Genomic DNA, 13,144 nt, shown 5'->3' with positions numbered 1-13,144 from the left:
CCCTCAGCGTTTTTCAACTCTGATGGATGCGACAGTAAGCGCGACTTTAATAAATTGAGTGGCGGATTCATACATTATTTAAATTGAAACCTTCATTGCTGTTTATTAGGTTTCCTGACAATTTCATTCCGAAGAATCTTTAACTATGCTGTCCCAAAAACTTGGCGTTTGCGCCACAACACTGGTCCTCACATGTTGCATTTCATGATTATATTGAAGGCAGTGCTTGGCGACAGTTGATTCGATTATTTGTTTTCGTGAGTTGTGTCGCTGATATTTCATGTCTCATCGGCTGCTCTGATACTCTGTCCAACGTAAGACATGACACATTTTACATGGAACTCCCAGCTTTTGAAGACCAAGATTGCTTTTAATATTAGAAAGACTACTTTTTATCTTAGTTGAAGGAAGCAAAATACAATACACTGGATGCCATGTCCCCTTAGAAGTCTACCGATCATTCCGGATATTGGACCAGCGTAAGGCACATAAGTGACGTTTGGCTTCTCTTCCTCGGTCTCAGTCTCAACTTCTTTCCCAGACGTTCTTGATTTTGAGTACATCATCCGTTCATTTCGATGCTCTGCGTATCCATTCCTTCGGAACACCAGTCGTCGGCGTTGTAATGCTATAGCGAGGCTATCTGTATCTTAGTGTTTGAGATCCATAGATCCTCAGCACTGAATTTCTTTGTGACGGATGAGAATGGTTCAAGGGGTGGACATAGGGATTAGTGTGTTTAGGTTTCCGATGTACACTGTGACCTATGGACCTGTCAGGTTTCCTCTTAAATGACAAGGCGAGAAAAAGTGGCTTGCCCTCTTTATCAAGTTCTGTATTAAATATTATGTTACGTTGGATAGAGCTTAGATGTTCCAAGAAGTCTTGAAGTTTTTCTGCTCCATGTGGGCACAGCACAAACGTGTCATCCACAATACCGATAGAAAATGTCTGATTATTCATGATTCTGTTATAGAATGTGCCTTCAAGCAACTGAATGACAAAGCGTACTCATGTATCACAGATTTAATCCTGTAAAATACCTTGTACATATGAAAATTCGTGAAATTTACCCCAATTGCTGTGTTGGTCGTGGTAACATAGTTAACTCACCACAAAGATCGCCAGACCTTACGCCTTTAGATGTTTGTTTATGGAGCTGGACGAAGTCTAAGGCATATAAACGACAGTTGCATACGGTAGAAGAACTGCTTGCTCGCATCATGCCCACTGCTGCCTGCAGAGGCACTCAGGCAAGCAACATAACATATTCTCCCAAGAGTGCGCAAATGCCTTGAAATTGTCTGTGGGATATTCGAACATTTATTGTGAACTGTACCCATCTCTATTGTGATATGTACGATAATGCTTAGTGGTGAATGTGTTAAAAATATATATTTTTGGATTGACACTTTGTAAAACGCATGTTGTAATGTTGACTAGCTGTTGCAAATGTCTACATTTCTAAACAAAATATTGTATTGAATAATACAGAAAACAAATAACAGTGTACATAAAACGTGTACTACTCCGAAAACTATTCGCAGTAGGGCTTACGTCCACGTGAAGTTTCAGGTTCCTTTTTTTTCATGTGAACGTTCTGGTATAGTACTGAATACTGGACAATCGTCCTGAAACACCCTGACTAGGCAGAATTTAGTGTCAATATTACCAGCTCACTGTCACAGCAGGTTGGAGCTCAACATAATGGAAGTATAAGAAGTGGTCCGCCAAACTTTTATGAATGTGTATCTTATCTTGTCTTCTGGGATGACAAACCCTCACGGCTGCTTCTTGTTCGCTGGGGAATTAGGCAGCAGCAATCAATTTTCATTGGAGAATTGTAATTATTACGACAATACCAGTCAATGTATGTAGGTTACAGATGTAGTAGTGATACATGAATCTGAGGCTGTATTTCCGATTCCCTGAATGTGCATGTGCTGAGCCACTACTGCATTAGAATTTGTATTTCCTGTTCCTTGAATGTGTAAGCCCTGGGGCCAAAGTGAAGCTGCAGTATCTATCGTGGGTGCCCACATGATCTGGTCGAGCCCTTCTTCACAACACGCACACGATAATGCATTATAATTCTAGACATTTGCAAGTCGTATCCAATATGTATGATACGCTCCCTCCATTATGATGCAGTGTCTTGTACCAAAAGAGCATCTAAGAAGGGTTCAACCTGAAGGGGATTATAAGTTTCGCAGCCATTTTTAGTTTTAAGTGAAAAGTAAGAACGGAATAAAGGACTCGCTTAGATCGTAGGATTAGGATACCACAGCTGATAAAGAGACAGCAGGAGAGGTGAACACTATCTGAGATCGGTGAGGGCATGTCTCCTACTATAGATGGACAATGATAAAATAGAGCATCCTGAGCCGGCCTTTGTGACCGAGCGGTTCTAGGCACTTCAGTCTGGAACCGCGCGACCGCTACGGTCGCAGGTTAGAATCCTGCCTCGGGCATAAATGTGTGTGATGTCCTTAAGTTAGTTAGGTTTCAGTAGTTCTAAGTTGTAGGGGACTGACGACCGCAGATGTTAAGTCCCATAGTGCGCAGAGCCATTTGAACCAGAGCATCCTGACAGCAGTGATGCAATCTTCGTCATAAGAAATCTGCTGTTGTCGTCCTTTGCGCGGAATCTAGTTCTGAAGATCACGGTTTTTGGTAGAACAATAACCTAAACAGTGGCAGTACTAATAAATGAGAATCATCAGATACTTCAACCGCAGTGTTACTCAATGGATATTTAACGTCCCTTAAAGTGTAGATACTGTACGGACTGAAGGTGTATTACACACATGGAAAGAGAAGAAGGATAATAAGGATTTAATGTTTGTTGATGACGGAGTCATTACAAAAGGAAAAGAAGCTCCGTCTGTGGTAGGATAGGAAGGCCAGTGTACGTGGCCTCCAGAAAGGAATCATCCCGGCGCTTGGCTTAAACAGCTCAGGGAAGCTACTCGTAACCTAAATATTCATGGCTAGATGGAGACCATAACTGCTCTTCTAAGGGATGCGAACCAAGAGTAGTAACAACAGCGCCGTTTCGATCTTTAATAGCGCTATGGAATGTTGTAATCCGAAGGAATGAAAAGAGTAGTACATTTGGTAATGAAAGTATGTGGAGGGAAAAAAAAGAAGAAGTTGCAATGGGTACCGGATAATTGAGATTGGACCCTGAATCAATGGGAAAGTGTCGGGTGGTCAGATGAAGCATTTTCTTGCTATAAATGGACAATGATTCGTGTCTTGGCAGTCTGTCATCCAGGCGAGCTTCTGCTCCAAAAAATTCACTACGCCATGGGTGCAGGACGGTTTGGGCAGTATTATAGTACGGAGGGCAATTACCTGGTGTCAAATGACACTTGTGGCAGTAACTGAAGGCACCATGACAGTTGTGGACTACATGAATATTATTGAGAACTACCTGCATCTTTAGCTGATGGCGACGGCATCTTTCAGATGGCTAACTGTCCGCGTTAGAAAGCCAAAATCGTGCTACAGAGGTTTGAGACGCATAATGGCTCACTCAAGCTGATGTCTCGGCCACTAAATCAGCCTGATATGAACCGGATGGAACACATCTGGGACCTTGACGGGTGCCAACTCCACGTCTACAAATCGCCAGCACCTGGGTTACAAGAGTTGCGTATCCTTTGCCTAGACATCAGGTGTCACATACATCTACATCTACATTTATACTCCGCAATCCACCCAACGGTGTGTGGCGGAGGGCACTTTACGTGCCACTGTCATTGCCTCCCATTCCTGTTCCAGTTGCGTATGGTTCGCGGGAAGAATGACTGCCGGAAAGCCTCCATGCGAGCTCGAATCCCTCTAATTCTACATTCGTCATCTCCTCGGGAGGTACAAGTAGGGGGAAGCAATATATTCGATATCTCATCCAGAAACGCACCCTCTCGAAACCTGGACAGCATGCTACACCGCGATGCAGAGCGTCTCTCTTGTAGAGTCTGCCACTTGAGTTTGCTAAACATCTCCGTAACGCTATCACGCTTACCAAATAACCCTGTGACGAAACGCGCCGCTCTTCTTTCGATCTTCTCTATCTCCTCTATCAGCCCGACCTGGTACGGATCCTACACTGATGAGCAATACTCAAGTATAGGTCGAACGAGTGTTTTGTAAGCCACCTCCTTTGTTGATGGACTACATTTTCTAAGGACTCTTCCAATGAATCTCAACCTGGCACCCGCCTTACCAACAATTAATTTTATATGATCATTCCACTTCAAATCGTTCCGTACGCATACTTCCAGATATGTTACAGAAGTAACTGCTACCATTGTTTGTTCCGCAATCATATAATCATACAATAAAGGATCCTTCTTTCTGTGTATTCGCAATACATCAACATTTTATGTTAAGGGTCAGTTGCCACTCCCTGCATCAAGTGCCTATCCGCTGCAGATCTTCCAGAATTTCGCTGCAAATTTCTAATGCTGCAACTTCTTTGTATACTACAGCATCATCCGCGAAAAGCCGCATGGAACTTCCAATACTATCTACTAGGTTATTTATATATATTGTGAATAGCAATGATCCCATTACACTCCCCTGTGGCACGCCAGAGGTTACTTTAACGTCTGTAGACGTCTCTCCATTGAGAACAACATGCTGTGTTCTGTTTGCTAAAAACTGTTCAATCCAGCTACACAGCTGGTTTGATATACCGTAGGCTCTTACTTTGTTGATCAGGCGACAGTGCGGGACTATATCGAACGCCTTCCGCAAGTCAATGGCATCTACCTGGGAGCCTGTATCTAATATTTTCTGGGTCTCATGAACAAATAAAACGAGTTGGGTCTCATACTATCGCTGTTTATGGAGTCCATGTTGATTCCTACAGAGTAGATTCTGGGTTTCCAGAAATGACATGATACGCGAGCAAAAAACATGTTCTAAAATTCTACAACAGATCAATGTCAGAGATATAGGTCTATAGTTTTGCGCATCTGCTCGACGACCCTTCTTGAAGACAGGGACTACCTGTGCTTTTCTCCAATCATTTGGAACCTTCCGTTCCTCTAGAGACTTGCGGTGCACGGCTGTTAGAAGGGGAGGGGGGGGGGGCAAGTTCTTTTGCGTACTCTGTGTAGCATCGAATTGGTATCCCGTCAGGTCCAGTGGACTTCCTCTGTTGAGTGATTTCAGTTGCTTTTCTATTCCTTGGACAGTTATTTCGATGTCAGCTTCTTTTTCGTTCGTCCGAGGGAACCTGAGACTGTGAGACTGAACCATAAGGTACTTACGACGCTTGATCCTTTCGAATGAGAGCGAATTCAGTCTGAGCGGTGTTTCTGGACGTATCGTCACGTGTGAGAGTTGGGAACACATAATGCACCCAGGAACATTGCTGAACATGATCGTTATCTTCGTCCACGCGTTAAGGTGTGGGGAGGCATAACGTTTTATGAGTTACTGACCTCCAAATCTTCTAACACGGTACACTAACGTGTCAACATTATGGTGACGCTTTACTCCTTCCTGATGAGCGACTTTTCAGCAATGCATTGGGCCCTAGCTTCATTTTTGTGGATGACAGTGACTGCTTCATCGATGGGAGCAGGTGGAGGACCTCTTAGAATGAGAGGAAAGTCGGCGAGTGGACAAGCTTGCCCGCTTCCCCCCAACTTGAATCCGATCGAGCACGCTTGGGATGCGTTGAGGAGATTTCTTGCAGAATGTCCACATGCACAAACGACCACTCAGCAGTTGTCATCAGCGCTGGAGGAGGAATGGAACATAATATCCCAAGAACTCCTTACCAGCCCTGTAAACAGCATGAGAGGACGCTGCAGGACATTCTGTGCTGTCCATGGTGATCTTTCGCCCTCTTAACAAAGATGTCCCGCCTTTTGCTATGTCCAGGGGACCATTATATATCGCGGTTACTTCACTGTTGTTGTATGTATGGTCAAAGGTTTATCGAAATATGTCACTTAGTAGTGACACACCATGAAACAGTTATCATCATCCAGAAGTAATGCACACCAGTATGTATATGATATTGCTCAATCGTCCTAATACACATAACGAGTTTTTTTTAGCTATTAGGCATACTAAAATCGATTTTTACACCTGCAAATGCGTATGAAATTTGTTGATTAATGAATCCACTGACACATGGCAGTTTATACGATCATGTTGAGCAGATTCCAGACCAGACCTCCTTCTCTCCTCCCTGCGTTTTAAATTCTCCATCAAGTCCCGGTAATGTGTGAAACAATTTTGTTAATATGGCAGAATAGTCAGCTTGACATTATGTTGTATTAAACTCTATGAATGGCTCAGTGGCTTATTGATAAGTGAATATATCCACTTTTTACCCAAATTATTTCATTTAACGCGTGAAAAAATGACAGTTACTCACGTGAACCCCGAGTTCCATTCCAGGTTGTCCATGAGACTCCACGCTGTGTATCCGATAACCGGAACACCGTCAGTCTGTATCGCCTCCAGGACAGCTCCGAGGTATGCCTAGAAATAAGAGAGCTCATTCTTGGTAATGGTATGCCTTTAGAAAGATAAAAATTGTTTTCAATATCTGTGTGCAAATTTCTACTTACAGTAAAATATTCGATGCGATCAGTATCGTTCAGTCCTCCAGAATTCGAGTAACCGTTCTCTGAAATGATGATTGGGTATCCAGGATACTGATTGGCAACCCAGTTCAGTTGATTCCGCAGTCCCGAAGGATTTCGCTGAAAGTTAAGATATGAATTACAGATGTTATTTCTGTTATTTTCTTAAAAATGGATGTGCAGCTATAATATTTACTTTTTAGGAAGTTTCATTCCTATGCTAGTTGGCCAGTTAGTACACTGTACTAATTACAAATGGTTCAAATGGCTCTGAGCACTATGGGACTCAACTGCTGTGGTCATAAGTCCCCTAGAACTTAGAACTACTTAAACCTAACTAACCTAAGGACAGCACACAACACCCAGCCATCACGAGGCAGAGAGAATCCCTGACCCCCCCGGGAATCGAACCCGGGAACCCGGGCGTGGGAAGCGAGAACACTACCGCACGACCACGAGATGCGGGCGTACTAATTACATCTTTCTCTTTTCATTCCTCCGATTCTCTATTACACTGTATACTATGCTTGTACTCAGGGGGGATTTCTCAAACTAAAAGAGTTACTCATATACTAACAAAATGAGACCTGGGCAGCGTTAGTCCTTAGTCGTTACACATCCCCCCTACAGTCCCCATCTCCCCATGAGATTTCCAAATGTTTGGAGTCCTGGAGAAGATTTTCACTGCTGTCGATTGGCTTCTGACGAAGAGGTGCTCTCCTCAGTACAACCACGACTTTTCCATGGAGGCATTGACCATCTTGCCTCAGAATGCGATAAATGCACTGACAGTTATAGCGATTACTTTTGAAATAGCCAAGAGTTTACTTATTTGTTTTCCATCTGTCTCGGTTGGACGACAAATAGTTTGGACAAGAAGAGAATAGAAGCTTTCGAAATGTGGTGCCACAGAAGATTAGATGGGTAGATCACATAACTAATGAGGAGGTATTGAATAGGATTGGGGAGAAGAGAAGTTTGTGGCACAACTTGACTAGAAGAAGGGATCGGTTGGTAGGACATGTTCTGAGGCATCAAGGGATCACCAATTTAGTATTGGAGGGCAGCGTGGAGGGTAAAAATCGTATGATGAGAGAGTTGAACACACTAAGCAGATTCGAAAGGATGTAGGTTGCAGTAGGTACTGGGAGATGAAGCAGCTTGCACAGGATAGAGTAGCATGGATAGCTGCATCAAACCAGTCTCAGGACTGAAGACCACAACAACACAACTGTCTCGGTTTCATTCAACTGCCCATTACATTCTAACCTGAAATATCAGCATCCAAAAAGATATTGTGGTTAAATGCACATGAGGTAAATTTTGATTTATACAGCAACAGGGGTACAGAAATCAATATCCATTGACAATGTACGTTCAGACACACATCAAAAAAAGTTTTGCATCACCCCGGTTCCCAGAACTCCTGAAGATAGACGTTGACTGTGGATATTGTATCACAGACATACGCCCTTTTACTGTTCAGGGATGTCACTAAACCCGCCCAAATATGTAAGCAACCATGTATGAGCAGTACCTATTAGATGGAGGGGGTCCGACAGCCGATCAGTTCCAGACATTCTACCAGGAAGGAGGTACATGGCTCGTGTTGTCTGTAGTTCAACCATGGCTAAAAGGTCAATATCGCGGTTCTATCGTGTCCGCATTGTTACTTTACGCCAGGAAGGGCTCTCGACAAGGGAAGTGTGCAGTCGTCTCGGAGTGAACCAAAGCGATGTTGTCCAGAAATGGAGGAACTGTCGATGACATGCCGCACTCAGCCCACCCTAGGGCTACTACTGCAGTGTATTACTGCTACCTACAGATTATGACTCAGGGGAACACTGACAGCAATGCCACTGTGTTGAACAATGCTTTTAGTGCAGACACAAGTCGTCATGTTAGGACTCAAACTGTGCGCAAAAGGCTGCATGATGCGCAACTTCACTCCCGACGTACATGGCGAGGTCCAACCACGCACCACACAGCGCGACACAGACGGACCCAACAACCTGCCGAATGGACCGCTCAGGATTGGTATCACGTTTCCTTCAACGATGAGTGTCGCATATGCCTTCAGCCAGACAATCGTCGGAGACGTGTTTGGAGGCAACCCGGACAGGCTGAGCGCCTTAGGCACACAGTGCAGCGAGTGCAACAAGGTGGAGGTTCCCTGTTGTTTTGGGGTGGCATTATGTGGGTTCGACGTACGCCGCTGGGGGTCGTCTAAGGCGCCGTAACGGCTGTATGATACGTGAATGCCATCCTCCAACTGATAGTGCAACCATATCGGCAGCATATTGGTGAGGCATTCGTCATCATGGACAACAATCCGCGCCCCCATCGTGCACATCTTGTGAATGACTTCCTTCAGAATAACGACATCGATCGACTAGAGCGGCCAGCAAGTTCTCCAGACGTGAACCCTATCGAACATGCCTGCATAGATTGCAAAGGGCAGTTTATAGACATGACCCACCAACCACTCTGAGGGATCTACGACGAATCGCCGTTGAAGAGTGAGACAATCTGGATCAACAGTGCCTTGATGAACTCGTGGATAGTATGCCACGACGAATAAAGTCATCCATCAATGCCAGAGGACCTGCTACTGGGTATCAGAGTTACCTGTGTGTACAGCAATCTGGACCACCACCTCTGAAGGTCTAACTGCATGGGGATACAACATGCAATGCGTGGTTTTTATGAGCAATAAAAAGGGCAGATATGATGATTATGTTGATCTCTACTCAAATTTTTTGTACAGGTTCCGGAACTCTTGCAACTAAGGAGATGCAAAAATTTTTTGATGTGTGTATCAGAATTTACATGAATGAAGAGATCTAATCAGTTGTCAGTAAATATACGTTTCCATTATCAAGTCAGTGGATGAATATATTGTTAATGTTGTCGAAGTATACTTAATATAAGAGGACAACATATACAAGTAAACATGTTTGTAAGTTGGCAGTAAGATGATAATAATTATAAAAGTAGTGTTGTTTTCCCTAACACATTTATGACTGCAGGCTGCATTTCATTTTCTTACCTATCACAGTGAGTTGAAAGGGAAGTAAAAATGTGAAAATAAATAATTTAAAGCTGGGTCAAAACGCTGAGTCTGATCTTGTATCACATGATGTGAGCTGTGTGGTGTTATATACTTGGAAACAAAATTCGAATGGTATCCCGTTACGAAAGACTATTAGCAAAATTTGGAAAACTGCTTGGCGAAAAATAGTCTTGATTAAAAAGAACGTAGCTACAATACTTTATCATGGTCACGAGCTACAGGGATAAAGATCTGATGTGTTCCATTTTATAACCAATGCATTTGTAAGGTGTTATGCAATATTTCAATTCAAGAGCCTCCGACCGCATTTCAGAAGTTGTTACCAGTAGTATGTACAAACAGCCGAAAGGAAGAAGTAGAATGTATTTCTAAAAGTGGATGGGAACGTGAGCTATAGGAAATACACAGTAACAAATTTATTATCTTTGTAATCACCAATTTATAAAAAGGTTGGTGCCACCAGAATTCTTTTCACTAACGCACTGCGGCCCCTTGTAGCTCTGTACAAGTAGCAGTTTGAGCTCACCTGGTAAGAAGATGTAATTACAGCAGAGTCCCTTGTTTTGGAAGGTGATTCGCCTGTCACGCCAGACGTCACGTAGTTCGTTGTGTAGTGGTTCATCCCAAAGAAGTCTGCCGATCCTGTAACAAAGTTTATTCTGCTATTTCAGCCATCTGATAAAACGATACAACTGCTCTAATTTCACGAACAAATTTATAAAGCTTTGTCTGTCTGTCTCTGAAGTGATGCTTTGTGTCACTAAACAATGGCAACGATGTGGAAATTATGTACGAGCAATGATTCACGTGAAAGTGCTTTAAGAAGACAAATATATTCTCAAGGAACGACAGCCGAGTAAAGGTTTTCAGTCAATCCCTGACACTGACTCTAAGAGCGTGTTTGGTAGATGACTATACGCTATAGAACGTGATTAGGGAAAAGGTACTAGGCTGGTTCACGATTTCAAAATGTCACAAACAAATTATGATATTTTTAACCACTATAATCATATAAAATTTAGTTTTTGTTCAACCAATAAATATTATATTAACATCTATATCCCTCCATCCATAACCAATGAATAAAAAGCAATATTATTGTAAGTACGTAATATTTATATTTCGGACGATTGTAAAGGGTGTAGAAAAAAATTCTAGAAACCACCAATTTAAAAAATTGATCACTAAATTCAAACGGAGCAAATTAACTGTCACTACACTTTGTGGCACATAAAGCTCACTTCGTATGTCAGAAGAAATGGTTAGTAAACGACAAGTATAAAGTGCTACAGCTCACTCCTATTGCAACGATCAATAGTTGTATGTTGCTACAAGACTGAATAATGTGAAGTACAGAATAGAGTTGTAACGGTTCAGCGTTGCCAGGAACTTTTTGGAATTGCATCACTTCAGTTTCTGTGCAGCCACCGTTATTAGTTTCAGAACCAGAAATTCCAAAAAAATTGACAGGTATTGATGTACATACATACACTACTGGCCATTAAAATTGCTACACCACAAAGTTGATGTGCTACAGACGCGAAATTTAACCGACAGGAAAAAGACGCTGTGATAAGCAAATGATTAGATTTTCAGAGCATTCACACAAGGTTGGCGCCGGTGGCGACACCAACAACGTGCTGATATGAGCAACGTTTCCAACCGATTTCTCATACAAAAACAGCAGTTGACCGGCGTTGCCTGGTGAAACGTTGTTGTGATGCCTCGTGTAAGGAGGAGAAATGCGTACCATCACGTTTCCGACTTTGATAAACGTCGGATTGTAGCCTATCGCGATTGCGGTTTTCTCGTATCGCGACATTGTTGCTCGCCTTGGTCGAGATCCAATGATTGTTAGCAGCATATGGAATCGGTGGGTTCAGGAGGGGTATTCGGAACGCCGTGCTGGATCCCAACGGCCTCGTATCACTAGCAGTTGAGATGACAGGCATCTTATCCGCATGGCTGTAACGGATCGGGCAGCCACGTCTAGATCCCTGAGTCAACAGATGGGGACGTTTGCAAGAGAACAACTATCTGCACGAACAGTTCGACGACGTTTGCAGCAGCATGGACTACCAGCTCGGAGACCATGGCTGCGGTTCCCCTTCACGCTGCATCACACACAGGGGCGCCAGCGATGGTGTACTCAACGACGAACCTGGATGCACGAGTGGCAAAACGTCATTTTTTCCGATGAATCCAGGTTCTGTTCTGATGGTCGCACATTGGATGAGTGTATTCGTCATCGCTTTACTGGCGTATCACCCGGCGAGATGGTATGGGGTGCCATTGGTTACACGTTTCAGTCACCTCTTGTTCGCATTGACGGCAGTTTGAACGGTGGACGTTACATTTCAGATGTGTTACGACCCGTGGCTCTACCCTTCATTCGATACCTGCGAAAAACATACATTTCAGCAGGATAATGCACGACCGCATGTTGCACGTCCTGTACGTGCCTTTCTGGATACAGAAAATGTTCGACTGCTGCCCTGGTCAGCACATTCTCCAGATCTCTCACCAATTGAAAACGTCTGGTCAATGGTGGCCGAGCAACTGTCTCGTCACAATACGCCAGTCACTACTTTGATGAACTATGGTATCTTGTTGAAGCTGCATGGGCAGCTGTACCTGTACACGCCATCCAAGCTCTGTTTGACTCAATGCCCAGGCGTATCAAGGCCGTTATTACGGCAAGAGGTGGTTGTTCTGGGTACTGATTTCTCAGGATCTATGCACCAAAATCGCGTGAAAATGTAATCACATGTCAGTTCTAGTATAATATATTTGTCCAATGAATACCCGTTTATCATCTGCATTTCTTTTTGGTGTAGCAATTTTAATGGCCAGTAGTGTACATAGCAGCGTATGTATCTAGAAGAACACTAGTGCACCGTCTAATCTTCCAGAATATCTTTCAGAGGCACTAATACGCTGAATATGGACTTTTATATCGTTCTTCGTGATGAAACGTGGAAAGTATTTGCGCTGTTTTTAACAAACATATGTGCAGCGCGACGGACAGTATAGTTCATTCTAAAGGAGTCCAGGTCGAAACTTCAGAAATCCATTCCACGTAATGCAGCTGATTATCTCGGAAGTACGGTGCAATGGTCGTTGCTTTGTGCGCAAAATATTCTCTCACCAATATAAAAACTGTTCAATTTTCAGCCGGTACTACTTGAGTGAAACAAGTAATTTTTACAATATTTCCATAAACGGTTGTGTTGATTTCCCACCGATAATACTTCTAGTGTAAGAGAATACAAGGCAAATCAGCCACATCACAATATTCATTGAATTTTATAGTCGCCTTTCACGCGCGAATGTGATTGCCACATCATATACCGAGGGTAACCGGCCATACGGAACAGCTCTGTGTAGCTCCTTATACAGAGCTGTTCAAGCATTTTGTACAGAGTGCTGCCGTGATAATGATGCGTCCCGTAACGGA

The 13,144-nt window shown here is 43.3% G+C and overlaps 1 protein-coding gene across 1 annotated transcript in view; it reads right to left on the bottom strand.

The window, feature by feature from the left end:
• The window catches only part of LOC126094867 (myrosinase 1-like), a 41,999-nt gene that overhangs the window by 9,364 nt on the left and 19,491 nt on the right, over window positions 1-13,144 (bottom strand). Inside the window, exons 8-10 of the mRNA XM_049909499.1 lie at window positions 10,214-10,329; window positions 6,600-6,734; window positions 6,404-6,510 (exon numbers count right to left, since the gene is read on the bottom strand). Coding sequence (XP_049765456.1) covers window positions 6,404-6,510; window positions 6,600-6,734; window positions 10,214-10,329 — 358 coding nt within the window. The remainder of the gene's footprint in view (window positions 1-6,403; window positions 6,511-6,599; window positions 6,735-10,213; window positions 10,330-13,144) is intronic.

Source organism: Schistocerca cancellata, chromosome 8, assembly GCF_023864275.1.
Source record: "Schistocerca cancellata isolate TAMUIC-IGC-003103 chromosome 8, iqSchCanc2.1, whole genome shotgun sequence".
Lineage (NCBI taxonomy): Eukaryota > Metazoa > Arthropoda > Insecta > Orthoptera > Acrididae > Schistocerca > Schistocerca cancellata.
The sequence above is the reverse complement of the archived record's forward strand: the minus strand, read 5'-3'. Positions and strand labels throughout refer to the sequence as shown.